General features: G+C 36.4%; 1 protein-coding gene across 3 annotated transcripts in view; it reads left to right on the top strand.

Annotated features, from left to right (window-relative positions):
- ATP11B (ATPase phospholipid transporting 11B (putative)) overlaps positions 1-20,332 on the top strand; it is a 119,891-nt gene that overhangs the window by 27,189 nt on the left and 72,370 nt on the right. The window contains exons 3-8 of one of the 3 annotated variants that reach the window (XM_024768807.1): positions 2,579-2,668; positions 4,315-4,395; positions 9,521-9,628; positions 9,814-9,942; positions 10,571-10,674; positions 19,387-19,434. In XM_024768807.1, the coding sequence (XP_024624575.1) occupies positions 2,579-2,668; positions 4,315-4,395; positions 9,521-9,628; positions 9,814-9,942; positions 10,571-10,674; positions 19,387-19,434 (560 nt within the window). The remainder of the gene's footprint in view (positions 1-2,578; positions 2,669-4,314; positions 4,396-9,520; positions 9,629-9,813; positions 9,943-10,570; positions 10,675-19,386; positions 19,435-20,332) is intronic. The other 2 variants (XM_024768817.1, XM_024768825.1) reach the window with 2 other exon arrangements.

Consider the following 20,332-nt stretch of genomic DNA (forward strand, 5'->3'; position numbering starts at 1 on the left):
GTTATACAGCAGAAACTAACACACTATTGTAAAGCAATTATACTCCAGTAAAGACGTTAAAAAAAAATTTCCTTGCAGAAGGTTTAATTTTATAACCATGTTTTTGTTTTCTTACTAATGTCAGACCTTAGGAGGAAAAAAAGTCAATGATAAAGTTGTATACATAGCTATAGATAGAGAAGGTATACTTCTAGTTCATTTTTCTTGACTGTTATTACATAATAATTAAAATAATTTTAAAGCATAATGAATTATTTTTCTTAGAAGTTTTTTCATGTGTCTTAATATTATTCTACTAGAGTGCCTCCTCTATGTGTGACAGGACAAATGCAGAATTTAGACTCATTCAATCTATTAATGTTTGTATTTCAGAAAACCCGAAAACAATAATTCCTAACATTTGTAAGCTAGCTTTCTTAAGAAATTTTTATTTATTCTCACTTTTTCCATTGTATTATTGAGGTAGCCAAAGAGAGCATCCTGAAACCAATTAATTTACTTTATTACCAACTTATATAGTTGCTCTTTTCAAGATTCTGAAAGATAAAATATATTGTCACTATTATATAGATTGATGTAAACATAGAACATCGTCAAGTTAATTCCTATAAAGTTTTATACATTTGATCTGGTGCTGAGGAAGTTGCATGGAAATACTATGACCCCTGTAGGGACAACTGCCTTTTTACCCCAGTGAAGATCAACTGGCAATGGTTTGACCCAGAATTACCACCTCATATGCACACATTGAGCACTGACTTCTTCTGGTTCCAGGAAGTCTCTACCTCTCTTCTCTCTAGAGCCTTGAACATAGTTCCCAATCCCAGATTCTAGAGCCACTGGTGCTACCACTACCACAGGTAAATATGCTTCAGGTATCCCAGATTAGAACTGAAAATATAATTTCACCTAAGAAAGGAAGGTGTTAGGCATTGTACTATTCTTTATATACCCTTTGGTCAAATAGGCTTTTGTGGGCTTTTCTGGGAACCTAACCGTATTTATAAAATTGTTCATATGTGAAAGGATGTTTGAGGTCTTAAAAAACTGATTAAGGGAATTCCCTGGCGGTCCAGTGGTTAGGATTCCTCTCTTACTGCCGAGGGCGCAGGTTCAATCCTAGTCAGGGAACTAAGATCCTGCAAGCCGCACAGCGCAGCCCAAAAAAAAAAAAAGAAAGAAAAGGAAAAAACTGATTAAGAAGCAAATTTCTGACGTACCAAAATTCAGAAATTAGAACCGTCTTTCATTGCACCAGAGAAAATCTTGAATTGGTCAGTAGTTGAATTGACCAATGGTTATTGGTCAATAGTTGAATTGACCAATGGTTATTGGTCAGTAGTTAAATTGACCAATGGTTATTGCCTGACATCAGGAGAGTTATCTGGAAAAAAATTCTTTTTCCAACCATATTTATTTATTTATCTATTCTGCTAAAGTTTTGATCTCTAGCTGTGTGCTCTAGTGTAACTGCGATAGAGCAGTAAATAAAACAATGTCTCTAGGGATCTTAGATTCTACTGAGAGAATGGACATAGGGTAAAGTAACAGTGCTGTGAAGTGTTTCCCTGTTTCATGCATAAAGTTGTGTTGTGAATAGTGAGTGGCACAAGTAAAATTTGTACGATATTACCGTGCCCCCATAATATAGCATTATAGGCTTATAAACGGATGAATAATACAACAGACACACAGCAGTTAATATGAGCCAGGGTCTGTTGTAAGTGCTTCATAAATATATTAGCTCATTTAATTTTTATAACAACCCTATACAGTATGATTGTTATTATTGTCCTCATTTTATAGAGGCACAAAGTGAAGTACAAAGAGATTAGGTCCAAGGTCACTAAGTGACCTTGGATTAGGATTTAGGCCACAGCAGTTTAACCCTTTACCATCTATGTTCGTAACCATTATACTCTGCTGTCTTTAAAAATTGACATTGTGACAGATTTTCATATCCTTTATGAGATTTTCTTGATGGTTATACCAGTGATCACTTACCTAAAGTAATTTTTAATCTTTTTCACATTCTAGTTTATTTTTCCATATCCCATGCTTAATGGAATAACTGAATAATTATACCATTTCCTCTGTTTCTGAATAAATAAAATATAAAATAAATAAAATATAATATAAATTTAATAAAATTTAAAATAAATTGAATCCAGTGTTAGCATTTCTATCAACTCTTAATTCATCTTCAGCATTAGGTTCAGTCTTGTGTAACCAAAAATCAAATTAAGTTATTAAAATAATATTTTAGATCTGCCATCTCCAACTTCTAAAAAACTAAGAATTTAATAGCAAAATTGATGGATTCCAGTTTATCTCATTTTTAAAAATTATACTAAAATTGCCAATAAATAGTAAAAGACAGAAAAAAAATAGAATAAAAGCCCTGAAACTCTAAAAACCAGATAGTTTTTGTAGCATTGAGAGTTACGTGAATTTGACTAAGGGCTTAGTAAATCTGATACTACTTTTCTTGTTATTATATGTATATAGTATATATTATTTTAAAATATTAACTTATTGATCTTTTTTTTTCTTTTTTTTTTCCTTTTTTTTTTTTTAGTATACTGTGTGGAATTTTGTTCCAAAAAATTTATTTGAACAATTCAGAAGAGTGGCAAACTTTTATTTTCTTATTATATTTTTGGTTCAGGTAAGCTTTATCACTTCATAAATTGTTAAGTTTATAGACATGGTTTCTAAAAATATATCTTCAGGGAAAAGTTATATTGCATTCTAAATCATTTGACTGTGGGACCATTTTTTTTTTTTTGCAGAGCATCCCCATTGTATTCACTGAATACAATGATTTAAACCGCATCAAGATGTCTGAAAAATAGCCAGTGAATTTTAAGATTAATTGTATTTTGTTTTATCACTGATTGCTGTGGTGCTGATAATCATAATCAAAGCCAAGAAAATAACATCCTCCTTTCAGATGTTCTGCCTCGGACATAAATATTTTGGCTTTTATTATACAGCACATGTTTTTGGCACATTTCTGCCTATGGAACCATCTTTGTACAAAGTAAATTTTTCTTTGGCTTTTCTTTTTTTTTAATTTAAATTTTACTTTTATTTAAAAAAATTTTTTAATTATAATTTTTAAGAATCCCCATGACTATTGATTTTTCTCCAGGAGACTATTTTCTTAAACTAAATCTATGTTCATTATAAGCTGTTTGACAGTTTCTTGATTTTCACATTGTGCTTTTTTTCCTAATGTCAAAATATCAAGAGAACAGCTTATGAAACTTGAGTATAAATCAGGATTTAAAGTAAGTGTCATTTTGTTTTAAAGAGGTTATTCTTTTCTGATAATACCTTGGCAGTGTCTTCCAGTGTGGCATTGAATTTTTGTATAAACTCTGAACTTTTCTCTCCATAGAACCTGGGCTTTCAAAAGAAAAAAACTTGTGAAGTAGTCACTGTAAAGCTTGAGGAAACTTTTTTTTAAATTGCTTTGCTTCATGAACAGAAAAGGAACTTCTGATTTTTTTTCATCAATAGAACTTCAGCTTGGTTTAGTTGGAAAAATGAGAAATTTATACTTACTATGTCCATGTAACACGCATTTGTGAAATTACTAGCTAAGATAAGGAATTCAGCTTGTGTGTGGAGTAGAACAAATTTAATTGGCCTACCCAGAGTAAAGGAATATTAATAAATCGTTAGACCCATGTTCTAAATAACCAAATATAATTACTACAAATACTTCTTTTCCAGCAGTTTATTGAAACCTCAGTTGTATGATTTAAATAATTGCAGCAGCATCTTGCAAATTGTACCCTTCTGGCTCCGCTAGGTGTAACAAAATCACTTGTAGAAAGAAACCCTTTCCCTAGTCCCATTTCTTGTTCTCTCTCCCTAAGTGGTGAGTTTGTGCTAGATCCCAGGGTAAAAACTGACAGACTTTACAGCGTTTCTCAGGATGGGGAAAGAAATGTGAACTGAGATTCTGAGCAGCTATAGCTCCCCTCCAAGGCAAATACCGAGGAAGACCTTAAGTACTCTGTGTTAAGAAAGCAGAGACTGAGTCCACCCTAGCAGTATTTGTGGGTATGCAATAGATTTAGGTATTCTACTAACCCCATATACAAGCCATCAAAGTGAACTTGTGAAACTGTGAACTAAACTACACTCACTGCGTAGTCTTTCTCTCATGTTATTTTTTCATCTGGACCATGATACATGTTTTGTATAATGTTTTCAGATTTCCCAATAATTGAGATTCTAGATGTTAATAGTGTGATGTGTACAATATAAAATATACTCTGCCTTCTCTGTTTTTTAATCCAGCTTATGATTGATACACCTACCAGTCCAATTACCAGTGGACTCCCGTTATTCTTTGTGATAACAGTAACTGCCATAAAGCAGGTATGAAATACTTTGTATTGTTATTTTTCTCCCAAGTCATTCAGAAGTTGCTTAATATTTCCACTCCAAAGTAAGATTTATTGTTGTGAAAATAATTTTCATAAGAAGAAATTTATTTGATTCTGCCTATGGTAAAATTAAACTGAATTAAGCCATCGTTATCAGGTACCTGGTGACTGATGGGATGATTACAATTGTTAAAATATGTCGTTCCTTTGATACACCTAGGGAGCATCCAAAAACAAGCATTTTATATGTACAAACCAATTCATATATGAAACAGATTAATTATTATAATCATCTTTGCAGAGTTTGGTCGTATTTAAAGGAAATACAGTTCAAAGGGGATATGTTTATAAGGAGCGGAACGTGTACTTCTGGCACGAACATTTCTGAATAAGAATTATACAGTGCTTTTCTACTTTTTACAACTTCCTCTGGTGAGGTCGATTTTTATGTAAAATAGTATTCTAGGGGAAATAGCTTCAACCAGATCTTGAATTGATATTAAAATGTAGGTATATTGGGCTTCCCTGGCGGCGCAGTGGTTGGGAGTCTGCCTGCCGATGCAGGGAATGCGGGTTCGTGCCCCAGTCCGGGAAGATCCCATGTGCCACAGAGTGGCTGGGCCCGTGAGCCATGGCCGCTGAGCCTGCGCGTCTGGAGCCTGTGCTCTGCAACGGGAGAGGCCACAACAGTGAGAGGCCCGCGTACCGCTAAAAAAAAAAAAAAAAAAACTGTAGATATAGAAGAACAGTATTATTGGATAAACATGACAAGAAGTTTAAAAATTCCTAGAAATGTCATGTTTATATACTACCACTTCTCAAAATATCTTTGAGAAGATATTGGGCCAGAGGCTCAATTATACAGAACTGAACCCTTCCTCCTGAAAGGGAGTTAATTTGAATTTTCTTGTGTCAGTATGATAAATATTCATTATATAAGATTTAGGGATAAGGTGGAAATTGACATGGAAACAAAATTGGAAAACATTTTATAATTCTGAGATGTAGTATATTTATTACTTACATGATATGGGTAAGGGGAGTCTGTAGATTAACAGTTGCATTATTTATCTAGTGTGTCAGAATATCATGCTACCGTTCTAAGTTTGATTTCCCTATATTCAGTGTTCTGTTGGAGATGAGAATTCGTGTAAGTCAGTAAGCATCCACATCACTTAATGCAGTTACATATTTACTTGGCTTTGTAGATGTCATTTATTTTATCAAAGTAACACACATTTGTCCCTTGGACCTCTTTTCTATATATAGTTTCCTTTTTGGTGATTTCTTCCAATCTAGTGGCTTAAGGTACCATTTATATGTTGATGGGTCTCAAATTTACATGTATCCTGAAACTATGCTCTGAACTCCAGACACACATATACAACTCTTTGTGCTTGGAAATACAACTGTTTCCACTTGGATATCTTAGGCTTTTCCTGACCTCTGTGTCACTCTCTCCTTTCCTGCTCTTGTCTTTTTGCTTCATATCATTTTTGCCTACCTATGGTTCTATTGAATAAATGCTTGTTTATTAGTTTGTCTGTCGTCTTCATTTGAATGTTTCGTTCTATGAGGGCAGAGACTTTGTTTTATATTACTAGTTTATTACCAGTGACCAGAACAAGGCTGTGCACATATTTGGCCTTCAATAAATATTTGTTTGATAGGTGAATAAATGAATGAATGAATCTCTTGAATATTTTTAAGGCAATGTTAAATGTTGTAATACTTCTTGCCCTGGTTTATACTTTAATATGAATGAAGTTGTTAGATTTTTTTTTTTAACTTCTTCCAACTATATTTGCAAATTGTTTTCTCTTTAGTTGTGTAATGCAAGATATAGTGCTCTGGTAAATACCATAATCTTTGTCCTGTATGAGCTTAAAACGTATGAAGTAGAGAAGGTAAGACCAAATACAAAAATAATTATAGTTTAATAAGATCATAGAAAGAGCCAGTGAGCTGTAGGTATTCAGAGAAAGGGTGGAACACTTCATCTGGATAATCAAGGAGGGCTTCATGGAAGAAATATTATTAGAGATGAAACTTTGGAATATGGATAAAATGATAGTTGGTAAAGAAGGTGAGATAGAAACAAACAACTTGAGCAAAGGCTTAAATGGAAGAAAAGGCAAGACTTATTTTAGGGAATGACATATCTGACTAATGTTTGACCCTGTGTAGGAATGTGCTAAAAGATAACATACTGGAAATGGATGTTGGTACTAAATTAAAGATGCTGGAAGACTCTTTGAGAGTTGTCAGGAGGGGTTTGAACAGGATAGTGAATTAAAACAGTGTTTTGGAAAGCTTAATCTGGCAGTGACATGTAGGATGCATTATAGTTTGTGAACTTGTGTTTAAAAAGATTTTAACTGTATGCCTCCCCAACTGTTGAGAGTTGTTGCTGATATATATTTGGATTTTGGGAGACAAGTGTATCTACACAAAAGAATAATAGTAAGCAAGATATGAAAGGTAATTAGGAATGTAAGAACAACAGAGTCTGAAGAATCAAGGGAAACAACATTTTCCAGGGTAGGAAACATCAAGAAATGGTCTCTAGAGTTTTCAATGGAAAAATCAGAAATTATGTTAGCACTTGAAATCCCTGCACTATAAAATCGCTGAGTAACTGCTAAAAACAAAGCAAAACAAAACAAATTTTTAAAAAATCAAAATAAAACCCTAAGTAAATCTGCTTATGACTGCTCTTGTGAAAAAGCAGTCTATTTTGTATCATAGATTGTATGTAATGATACTTTTTCATTTGTACTCGTAAGCCAAAGATTTCTAATACATTTTTGTTCTAGTTTAAATTTGTCAATGGAAGTAAATGGAATGATAACTTCAGAAAAAGATAATTTTAAAGTTATTGCTTTATTGATGTCATCTGACTATAAAAGTATGCTTTTTGACAGTTTCAGGAACGGTATTTTGACTCTCAATTAAATTTCTCTAAAATTGACATACCACATCTTAAATTGAGCCAGCATAATTTGTGTCTTAAAAATGCTTTCCCAAAAGGATTCTCCCTGAAAAACATAGACCTTCAGAGCAATCTTTAGTATTTGTTTTATATTTTATAATGTTGTAATAGTTTTAGGTAATAGATGCACATATTTTTTAAAAATGGAAACAGTATAAAATAACATATAGGGACTTCCCTGGTGGTCCAGCAGTTTAGACTGTGTGCACCCCAATGCAGGGGGCCTGGGTTCAGTCCCTGGTCAGGGGACTAGATCCCACATGCCACAACTAAAGATCCTGCATGCTGCAACGAAGATCCCGCATGCCGCAACTAAGACCCAGCACAGCCAAATAATTTTTTTTTTAACATCTGTATTGGAGTATAATTGCTTTACAATGGTGTGTTCGTTTCTGCTTTATAACGAAGTGAATCAGCTATACATATACATATATCCCCATATCTCCTCCTCCTTGTGTCTCCCTCCCTCCCACCCTCCCTATCCCACCCCTCTACTCTAGGTGGTCACAAAGCACCGAGCTGCTTTTTACTTTTGGTAGTGTATATATGTCCATGCCACTCTCTCACTTCGTCCCAGCTTACTCTTCCCCCTCCCTGTGTCCTCAAGTCCATTCTCTATGTCTGCGTCTTTATTCCTGTCCTCCCCCTAGGTTCTTCAGAACCTTTTTTTTTTAATTTCTTTTTTTTAGATTCCATGTGTATGTAGCATACGGTATTTGTTTTTTTCTTCCTGACTTACTTCACTCTGTATGGCAGACTCTAGGTCCATCCACCTCACTACCAATAACTCAGTTTCATTTTTTTATGGTTGAGTAATATTCCATTGTATATATGTGCCACATCTTCTTTATCCATTCATCCATCAATGGACACTTAGGTTGCTTCCATCTCCTGGCTATTGTAAACCAAATAAATAAATTAATTAAATAACATATAGTAAAAGTCTCTTATGCTCCTATCCCTTAGTCTCCTAGTTCTCCTCCCCTGAGGGAGCCATTATTTGTACATTAGTCCAGGTATCTATACAAAGTGTTCACATTAGTAAGCATATATTTTTCACAAATGATAGCATAGACTACAATACATTCTGTACCTTACTTTTATCACTTAGTGTTACTTCTTAGATATCATTCTACTATCTATACTTGTGCTATACCTCTGAGTGCTTGAATTTTCTCTAAAATAGCATAAGTCTTCTCCAGTGGATAAGGCTTCACGCTCCCAATGCAGGGGCCCTGGGTTTGATCCCTGGTCAGGAAACTAGATCCCACATGCATGCCGCAACTAAGGAGCTAGTGAGCCACAACTAAGGAGCCTTCCTGCCACAACTAAGACTCAGTGCAAGCAAATAAAAAATAAATATTTTTTTAAAAATTACCACTCTTTAACATTTAATCAAAGGATTCTTTGTGAAATGCTTATGTTTCCTCTTTTTTATATTTATTTATTTATTTTTAGCTGCATTGGGTCTTCGTTGCTGTGCGCAGGCTTTCTCTAGTTGCGGCGAGCAGGGGCTACTCTTCGTTGCAGTGCATGGGTTTCTCATTGAGGTGACTTCTCTTGTTGCAGAGCACAGGCTCTAGGTGCACAGGCTTCAGCAGTTGTGGCTCGTGGGCTCAGTAGTTGTGGCTCACAGGCTCTAGAGCGCAGGCTCAGTAGTTGTGGCACATGGGCTTAGTTGCTCCGTGGCATGTGGGATCTTCCCAGACCAGGGTTTGAACCCGTGTCCCCTGCATTGGCAGGCAGATTCTTAACCACTGCACCACCAGGGAAGTCCCTAAATTTCAGAACTTTTTGAAGACACAGGGATAGAAGAAATCTGGTAATGAGAAAGTGAACGGTGAAAAAAAGGCCCATTAAGGTGACATAGAAGGAGCCTCCTGTAAGGAAACTGAGGAGGAGTAATTAGAGAGATAGTATGAAAACCAGGAACATGTATGTGATGCAAACCAAGAGAAAAGAGTGTTTCTAGTAGTGATGAATGTCAAATACCTGAGTCAGGTAGCCTAACATAATTCTAATGAATGAAATGTTTGGGGGAAATTTTTATGTTTCTTTTCCTCATTTGATAAAAAGTATCTTCTAATACTAAGAGGGGCATTTTTTATTCTTTTGATGTTCACAGGGATATGAAGATTGGTTAAGACATAACTCAGATAATGAAGTAAATGGAGCTCCTGTTTATGTTGTTCGAAGTGGTGGCCTTGTGAAGACTAGATCAAAAAACATTCGGGTATGCACTTAGTAAATAATAGAAATCAATAATATTTTGAAATCACAAATTCTCTGATTGTTTTAGTTAAAAGTCTGCTTTCCTACATTAAAATATTATGATAGACCACTTGTTCAGAACTCACTAAAATTAAGTCTTTGCCTTTTAAAATCTGTATATCCACTTTTCCCCAAAATTCTTCATAGGTGGGTGATATTGTTCGAGTAGCCAAAGATGAAATTTTCCCTGCAGATTTGGTGCTTCTGTCCTCAGATCGACTTGATGGTTCTTGTCACGTTACAACTGCTAGCTTGGATGGAGAAACTAACCTGAAGGTTTGTACATGCTTATGTTTGAGTGTCGCTCTTGGTGAACAAAATGTCTTTGGATTATAGTAATATTTTCCTTTGGTTAAGGTAATAAAGTTTGACCTGATAAAGGAGAAATGTTTTAAATTACTGAAACTTTTTAAAAGTTAAGTTTTTTTTTTTAAAGAAATAATGTTATTATACATTTACTTCAAAGGGAGCCTCACATAATTTAGTCAAGTTTAAGAAAAGCGAAAAGTGTTTTTAGGAAAAAACTAATCTTCTAATACATTGGTGCTTTTTTAGATACGGGACACATTTACATTTTTCTCAATTTTCAAAGTATTAATACAATCAAGGATTTTATTTGATACACTTTTTTCCCCCTATTAAATTTTTTATAATAAACTCAGAGCAGTAATGATTGTTAACACAGACTTAATTTCCTGGTATGCAAATGTCCTCTGTAGACAGGTAATCACAGTAGCTCCTTTTACTACTTGTTATTTTACATTCTTCTTTCTCTTCTGCCATCTAGCTAAGTGATCTCAGCTACAGAATGCTGTGATTTCATATGTAAAAGAGGTTTGAAATAAATGTTATCTAAAGTCCCATGTAGATCTCGAAACTGCGATTTAATTTTTCTTTTTTTCAGACCCATGTGGCAGTTCCAGAAACAGCAGTATTACAGACAGTTGCCAATTTGGACACTCTTATAGCTGTGATAGAATGTCAGAAACCAGAAGCAGACTTGTACAGGTATGGTGTGATAATCACCATGCTCATTTTAAGTTCTGTTTACAGATTTCATTTTTACAATGATAAATGTGCACCGAGATAGTTAGCTAATTGACATTATTGGGGGGAGCAAGGTGGGAGATCAGTTAAAGGGGAAAAAAGCTAAAAGCAGAATTTGCCAGAATTCTAAGCCAAAGTATTAATTCAAAAGCCATGCTTTTATTCACATGTTCTTTCCTGTTACCTTCTACTTTGGTATGAATTGGCTTTATAACAATAGCAATAAACTTTATAACTATAATAGTAGTTACAACAGAAATAAGATTATTTCCTTAGAAGAAAATAATCTAATGGTGTGTGTGTGTGCGTGCGTGTGTATATATGTGCTCCATGAAGGCAAGGGCCATGTCTTTATGTTCAATAGGAGCTAACTCCTTTTAACATTACAATTTACTAAATATTAATACAGTGTAAGTCATCTTTCAGTGAGTGCTGTGCTAATTATTGTGATCTATGGAATGGAAACAACTTTTTATTATTAAAGACTTCCATGAGAAACTACTTATTTTTACTCAATAACTGGTGATAGAATATAAATTATAGCCACATTGTAAAAATTACCCTCAGCTTCTTGTCATATTCTCCATCTCCATTTGTTGGTTGAAATGTTTTAAAATCTTATCACTAGTCATTGGATTTTTCAGATGTCTTACATATCTTTATTCTGGATCCATATATTTATAATGGAGTTTTCTCTATGTGATATTATAAAAATCTTGCATTTTCATCAAAGTCAAATATGGATACAATATGGAGTTTTCCAATTAACTAAAAATTTGGAGTTGTATGCTTTAAGAGCATTTAAATTATAAGATAGATTTAACTGTGAAGAATTTAGTACTTTAAGAGTTCTCTATTGCTGTTATTTCCAAGTCTCAGACAAGGGTGAATTACTAAACGATTAGTATTAAAAACTAGAAAATGATGCAGCATTAAGAAAGCATAAGATTAATATGAGATCAAATGTAACTAATGCTTTGGTGGGTGGTTTTACGTTATTTGGAAAATGGGGAGAAAGTTTAAAAATATTTTTTTAAAATAAGAAATAATTCACTGTTGAATATAAGGTATTCCTCTTTATTTTCTCTTTTCCTCTTCCTTACTGAAAGTATATGGGTTTTTTAAAATACAAATGTAATTACTACAGAAGACTTTTGTAATAGAAAAATAACTCATAATTAATTATGCCACTACTTTAAAATTCTTATTGCTGTTTTTATTCATTCATTCAACAAATTATTGTTGAGCACCTTTGTGCTCATTATGATAAGTGATAAATAAGATTAATAAGCACAGTTTCCATCCTTGAGGAACTCACAGCTGTAAAGATATTTTTTTATATATCTCTAACTGTATTTTTTCAGTTTACTGTACTATACTATATGCTATTTATAAGGGAAATATTGATGTTTAAAATTTTTAATGTCCAGGTAGGAGGAATGCTTAAATGGCTTTATGGTATAGATGTAAGATGAATTAGGTAGGTAATAAAAATGATGCTTTCAAAGAATTTAATGACATAGCAACATACTGAAATACAATGTTGAATAAAATGTTATAGAGCTGTAGTCTTATATGATCCCAATTATATAAAAAGAAATATGTATGTATGTGTATTTGATAGGTAGTTAAGTAGTTAGAAAAAATAAATAGGTATAGAGAGAAAGAAAAACCTAGAGGAATTACATGTCAGAATGTTAGTACTTATTTCTTGGTGGTACGATTTCAGCTGCTTTTTAATCACCTTTTTTGTTCTCGATATTTTCTAATATTTCTTGAAAGAATATGGATTGCCTTTGTGGTTTTTTTAAAGTATTTTCTATCTTACTACACAGTATTCGTAATGATCTTTTTTAATGGCTGCATAATAGTCTTAAGTAAACGTACTAGAACCTAACGGTTCCCCAGTCTTCCCATACTTAACTCTTCCATTGTTTTGCTATTAGAAATATTGCATGACACCTTATTACATATAAGTTCACCAACTCAGAATCCAGTAGTTAGATAGTTCATCATTCCCTCCTCTTTGATACAACTTGTTCACTTGGCTTTCAAGACATCTCCCTCTCTTGATTTTCCTCTTACTTCAGTAGTCCCTCCTTCTCAATCTCTTTGGCTGATTTCTCCTCTTTATGACTTCTTGATGTTAGAGTGCCCCAGGACTATCCTCAGTCCTCTTCCCTCCTCTACCTATACCTTTCACTATCTGAACTCACTCTTTGTGATCTCATCCTGGCTGATGGCTTTCAAAACCATCTATATGCTGATGACTCCAAATTTATATCTTAATCCCAGATTTCTTCCCTAGTCTTCAGATTCTTATATCCAACTTCCTGTTCCACAATTCCACTTGGATATTTAGTAAAAAATATCAAATTAATCACGTTGAAAACTGAATTCCTGATCTTTCCTCCAGAAGTTTTTATGCTAACGGCCTTTCCCATTTCAGCTGACGACAGTCCATCTTTTCAGTTGTTCTGGCCAGAAACCTTGGAGTCAGCCATGACTCCTTCATCCCCTCTCTGCTCACCTCTTCTCACCTCCTCTGCCACATCTCATCCCAATCCATCAGAATATCTTATTGGTTTACCTTCAAAACACATCCAAAACCAGACCATCTTTCACCCCCTTCTCTGCTACTAAATTGATCCAAACCAGCATTATCTTCTGCTTGGATTACTGCTATCAAAGGCTTCCTTACTGGTTTTTCTGCTTTTACTCTTCTTTCCCTTGCAGTCAGTCTGTTCTCACAAAAGCAGCCAGAGTCATCCTTTTTAAATGTAAGTCAGATCATGGCATTCCTCTGCCCAAACTTTACAATGGCTTTTCTGTCTCACTCATATCTTTATAATGATCTTACTGATTGCCTCCATCCCCAGCTGATCTCTGATCTAATTTTTGACCCTTCTCCCTGTTGCCTCACCTTCCAGCTACACTGGCCTCCTTATTTTCCCTTGAAAATGCCATATCCACTTCTACCTTTTCACTAGCTGTTCTTTATCTAACTCCTTTACCACCTTCTAGTCTTCGCTTAAAATCACCTCTTCAGTGAGGCCTACTTTGACTATTTAATACTGTGACTTAATCCTTCTTACCCTCTCCTGCTTTTTTTTAATAGCACATAATACCTTCTAGTATACTATGTAATGTACTTATTTATTATGTTTGTTGCTTATTATCTCCTTCTCCAACTAAATTGTAAACTCAAGGACAGACATCTTTGTGTGTTTTGTTCACTGATGTATCCCAAGCACCTAGAACAGATCTGGCATATAGGAGGCCTTACTACATGTTTGTTGACAGTTGAAAAGAATAAATATCTTTATGGACTTAATTTTATGCACTTAAGTTTTTCCTTTTATTGAATTCTGTGATATATGCAACTAAGATTTGTGTGTGTTACAATTCACTTAACTATTGAATTGAAATACCTAGAACAGAATAGACACTCAATAAATATCTGTTGAATGAGTAAATGAATGATAAGAGTTCCACAGTATTACTTAATCAAAGGATTTGAGAACATTTTTATTGCCCATTTATTCATCATATATTGAGTGCCTCTAATAACTGAGGCATAGTGCTAGATACTGGGAATGCAGCAGTAAGGAAACAGTGATAGCTCCTGACTCCTAGAGTTAATAATCTAATACTAGATTATTCCCTAAGAACAGACAGAGCTGCGAAAGTGGAATTATTAGATTAAAACCCTAATCGAGTTTGGCCTTTATTAAACCTACTGACACGTTACTTTCCAAAAACATTGGATTAATTTTTATTGCTATGAGCTAAGTATAAGTTTATGAGGCTTATTATTGTTTCAAAATGTTACAAGTATTAAGTTTTGTTTTTCGTGTTTTTTAAAATTTATTTATTTATTTTTGGCTGCGTTGGGGCTTTGTTGCTGTGCACGGGCTTTCTCTAGTTGCAGTGAGTGCGGGCTGCTCTTCGTTGCAGTGTGTGGGCTTCTCATTACGATGGCTTCTCTTGTTGCAAAGCACAGGCCCTAGGTGCACAGGCTTCAGTAGTTGTGGCACACAGGCTCAGTAGTTGTGGCGCACAGGCTTAGTTGCTCTGTAGCATGTGGGATCTTCCAGGACCAGGGCTCAAACCTGTGTCCCCTGCATTGGCAGGCAGATTCTTAACCACTGTGCCACCAGGGAAGTCCCTAGTATTAAGTATTATAGTTTTAAAATTTTCGCTGATTTTGTAGATAATAGTTTTATAGTTTTAAAACTAGTTTTAATTTATTGTTTCACTAAAAAGGCTGAGCAGGGAGTTCCCTGGCAGTCCAGCAGTTAGGACTCGGCGCTTTCACTCCCGGGGTCTGAGTTCAGTCGCTGGTTGGGGAACTAAGATCCTGCAAGCCATGCAGCACGGCCAAGAAAAAAAAGGAAGGAAAGAAAAGAAAGGCTGAACATTTTTCTGTGTTTATTAATTTTTCTCCTTTGAATATTGTCAGTTCCTTCCAGTTACCTATTAGTTAACAGTGGTTACATTATTTCCCTTTTTATTTTTCTTTAAATAAATTTATTTATTTACTTACTTAATTTTGGCTGTATTGGGTCTTCGTTGTTGCACACGGGCTTTTCTTTAGTTGCGGCGAGCGAGGGCTATTCTTCGTTGTGGTGTACGGGCTTCTCATTGCGGTGGCTTCTCTTGTTGCAGAGCACGGGCTCTAGGTGCACGGGCTTCAGTAGTTGTGGCTGGCGGGCTCTAGAGCGCAGGCTCAGTAGTTGTGGCCCACAGGCTCTAGAGCGTAGGCTCAGTAGTTGTGGTGCACGGGTAGTTGTGGTGTACGGGCTTAGTTGCTCTGCCGCATGTGGAATCTTCCCGGACCAGGGCTCAAACCCTTGTCCCCTGCACTGGCAAGTGGATTCTTAACGACTGCGCCACCAGGGAAGTCCACATTATTTCCTTTTAGAAAACTCTAACAGCTTATTGAGGAGGGGCTAGAGTACGGTTAAGAAATTATCTCTGCCCAACCACTGGAAGAAATAAAAACTAGGAGAGTCTTCTGTTTAGGTACAGCCTCTAGCAGGTGCCTATTTCACAGTATTCTCCATAGTCTCTTTCCTTGGCTCCTTTGCTCTTTTTGTTCTTTTTTTTTAATTCTTTCTATTCTCTTTATTTTTTGTAGACTCCAACTCATCAGTTCTACTTCTAGGAATTTTTCCTAACAAAATAATGATATTCTGCTTTTAGAAATATATCTTGGGCTTCCCTGGTTGCACAATGGTTGAGAGTCCGCCTGCTGATGCAGGGGACACGGGTTCGTGCCCCAGTCTGGGAAGATCCCACATGCCGCAGAGCAGCTAGGCCTGTGAGCCATGGCCGCTGAGCCTGCGTGTCCAGATCCTGTGCTCCGCAACGGGAGAGGCCACAACAGTGAGAGGCCCACATACTGCAAAAAAGAAATATATCTTAATGCAAATGTGAAAAGATATGTACACTGGCTTGTTTGGGGCTGTATTGTTTAGACTATCCATAAGTTGGGAAAAAACCTAAGCTTCTGTCAGTAGTGAATTACTTAAATAAATTATGCAGTGACCCCAAAATACAATGCTGTGTGTGGCCATTAAAAGTAATGATGTGGATCTGTTTTTTTGTGTTTTTTTTTTTTTTTGCAGTACACGGGCCTCTCACTGTTGTGGCCTCTCCCGTTGCGGAGCGCAGGCTCAGTAGCCATGGCTCACGGGCCCAGCCGCTCCGCAGCACGTGGGATCCTCCCAGACCGGGGCACGAACCCGTGTCCCCTGCATCGGCAGGCGGACTCTCAACCACTGCGCCACCAGGGAAGCCCTGGATCTGTATTTTTCACAGGACATGTTAAGTGGGGAGAAAATATTACCAACAGTATTTATGATATGATCCCATTTTTGTTTTTAAGATACATACATATTTATATGTACATGGAAAAAAGGCCTGGAAAACATACCTCAAAATAATAATGTTTTATTTGAGTAGTGGGGTTACTGATGATTGTTCCCTTTTTGTCGTCTTTTTACATCGTCTGAATCATTTTATAAAGTATGTGTATTTGAGTGTATTCAGTCTTTATAATCAGTAAAGAATAATAAAGCTCTTTTCCATTTTGAAACAAATCATAGTGTGGGTTTGGAGAGAGGGCTATGGAAAGTGCAGAATGAGTTAATCCAGCATGGTACTGGCATGAACAAATACAATAAGTGCTTTAGAATCAAGGATAACGGGACAGATAAAATGAAGGAGAACAGGTCTCTTGTTGCCATTTGGCTCAGGAAAATCGAAAGACTGACCACACATTATCTCTGAACAGGGCCTAGGAGTCACCAGCTGAATTGGCTCTTTGAATCTAAATCCAAAGTTTGAGGCTCAAACCAGAGCTACATAAAATTCCGTTAAGTGGAGATAATTAAAAAGCAGGACTTCCCTGGCGGTCCAGTGGTTAAGACTCCATGCTTTCACTGCAGGGGGCATGGGTTCGATCCCTGGTTGGGGAACTGAGATCCCGCATGCCATGCGGCACAGCAAAAAAAAAAAAAAGGGCTGCCCTGGGGGGCGGGGTGTTTGGGCCCCCCCCTGCCGATGCAGGGGACACAGGTTCGTGCCCCGGTCTGGGAAGATCCCACATGCTGTGGAGTGGCTAGGCCCGTGAGCCATGGCCACTGAGCCTGCGTGTCCGGAGCCTGTGCTCTGCAACGGGAGAGGCCACAACAGTGAGAGGCCTGCGTACCGCCAAAAAAAAAAAAAAAAAAAAGCAGTGCTTCTCCCTGATACAGGAGGCTGAAGGAAGAAGAAGTAAGAGATTAGCAAGAAACAATGAATCCAAAGTCTACAAGGGGTAAAGCATCTGTAACCTGGAAACAGGAGGGATAACAGGGGACATTTGGAAAGTCATGCTTAATACTTCTTTGCATAGTTAAATGAGTAACATGAGGCTCTGCCCAGAATTTGCTTCAACTCAGAATTTACCTCTCACTATTACAGAAGGTAATTTTTCACTTGAGTTGACTTTGTGCTATGGAGCCGTTTTGGTAGTGGAAATTGGAACTAAAAGGCCAGGCTATGAAAATTCATTATAACAACAGGCCACTTACTCTAAATTTCAGGAAACCAAAAGTTAAAGAAGCTCTGGAGGTCACTAATAGTTTTTTTACTTACTACTCTACCCTCCGCACGTAATTCACACAGAGTAGTTGCTCAGTGAATATTTGTTGGATAAATGAGTACATGAATAAGTATGTGAATGAGTGAATGAATGAATGATTCTGGTTACCGGAGTCTTTATTTAGTAAACTGATAAAAATGTATGAGCATTCATTGTTGGCTAAATAATATATGCATCTCTGTGTAGCAATTATAAAGTCTCATCATGACCAAACTGATAATCATAATAATATATTACATTTGCATTGCCATTTTGAAAAAATTTTTTCATTCATTAGTTTGCTTATAGCTGGAGTAGAGATGGCAAGAATATATATATATATATTTTTTAAAGACAATACTTTCTTGTCACTATTTGGAACACCTGGTGCCCCCAGTCTGCTCTTAATCATCAGAATACTTAATTTATAGTCAAATGTCAAGTCATCTTTGAGCCTGTGTCCTTATCCCCAGCCAGGAGCCTGTATCCTCTATCCCCAGGCCCAACATATTCCTTGAGTGTCAGAGTTGTGGGTAACTGCATAAAAGCTACAGTATCCCACCTTAGAAGGGCGCAGAGATGGGACGGAGAGGGGAGAGTGGCAAGTTGAAGAAAGCCATAGGCAAAGTCCAATCAGTAGTCATTAGAGGGCAAGAAAAGCCCAGGATGTCAATAATCACAGGGGAAAGGAAATGTTGAGTACAAAATCTGAAGGAGAATGAAGGGTGGGAGAGGCCTGAGCCCAGAGGCAGTCTTGATCCAGAAGAGGTCAGCCTGAGTCAGGAACCCTGGAGGCTGTGAAGCAAAGGGCAGTGGATTAGGGGATTCAGACATCACAGAAGAGTTGGACAAGCTGGTACCCATTGGAGAAGGTGACAGCACTGCCCATGACATGTAGCAGCAGCAGGAACAGAGTGAGGTTTCTCTAATGCATGGGCCCAAAGACTTTAAGTAGCAAGTTGACGTGGGTCATGTACAGAACGCTGCCAGCAGCCCCATGTAGACATAGTACAGGATCCCCAAGTCTAGATGCAGGCCAAGAATTGGGCAGAAGGCTTGGGTACCAAAAAGGTCGTGTTGCCAAAGTTGGTGAAATAGACCATGAGGAGAAGTAGTGTGAGGCAGCTGTGGGCAGCAGCAGCAGCTTATAGCACCGGTGCAGATTCAGTACATCATCTGCGAAGCCCAGGAAGATTATGCAGCAGATGGCAAGGAGCACACTGCATAGTGAGGGAAAGCTTTACACTGCTCCTCCACAAAACAGTTCAGGAACGGGAAAAGGGTGAAGCAGAAGAGGATGATAAGGCAAACAGCACCACTGATCGCTCCCTGGGACTCTAAGAATATTAATTTTTTAAAGCTTAATGACTGATTTACCTTTGTAATTTCTAACATGAATATTGGACCATTCATATATGCAAAAGGTTGGTTTTGTTTCATATCTAAGAATAGTGCCAGAACTGTCTTAAAATTTTCCACCCATTGATGTCATAAGTAATGTATCATTCATTAGTTTTTTTGTAACATAGTGAATTCTTTGATAGATTCATGGGACGAATGATAATAACTCAACAAATGGAAGAAATTGTAAGGTAAGAATAAATTTGTATTATCCAATCGCTTTTAAGTGAGAATTGTTTGGGGGAGGGACTAAAATCAAGTTAAAGGGAGATTAGATAAGTAAGCAGCATATCATGGGAAAGGTTTAATTTAAAAACATTTAGCATTTCATCTTCTAGTAATTTCTAGCAGCAGCAGATGAGATGAGGATGAAGCAAATGCCAGGAAATGACATCAAAAACATTTAGTAAGATTATTTGTGTACTCGTATTTGTTTGTCTGATATATTGGGTAGTAACATAAAGGAATCATAGTGGTCCCTATCCAGATCCTTACACATCTAAACGTACCACCACATAAGTCTCTAATACAAAAAATGTCTTATGTAATGTTTAACAAATAAAAATATTATGGTCTTCTTCACTTCAAGATCATTCCTTACAAACTAGCGTATTTATTGGCCAGTAACTTCTTATATACTCTTCTGATTGGTTATTTGGTTGGTTGGTTGTTTTGATTTGTTTTCCCTCAATATTCAGGTTAATTTCTGGTACCTACATGAAAGGCTTTGGGTCATTTCAAAGATTTTCTGATAGGGTGAGATTACATTGTTACTCATGACCACAAAGCTGAATTTAGAAAAAACCTTGGAATCAGCCCTTGAACTTCTAGTTAACTTAGCACTCCACCTCTTTTCTGGAGACGTTCAGTTTATACTGACTGCATGAAATAAGTCACTGACATAAAGAGTTGAGAATTTTTAAAAATGAAATCCTCAAGACAAGCTACCAAAAATATGCATCAGCATGGATTCACACTTTTAATAAAAGTCAACACAGGAGCACGTTCAATAAACTGTAACAAGGTCTTTTTAAGTGTAGGACCCCTGCTGAATAACAGTGACTGGGTTTTATTTTGATTTCTACAGTG

Source organism: Neophocaena asiaeorientalis, unplaced genomic scaffold (genome assembly GCF_003031525.2).
Source record: "Neophocaena asiaeorientalis asiaeorientalis breed wild unplaced genomic scaffold, Neophocaena_asiaeorientalis_V1.1 scaffold225, whole genome shotgun sequence".
Lineage (NCBI taxonomy): Eukaryota > Metazoa > Chordata > Mammalia > Artiodactyla > Phocoenidae > Neophocaena > Neophocaena asiaeorientalis.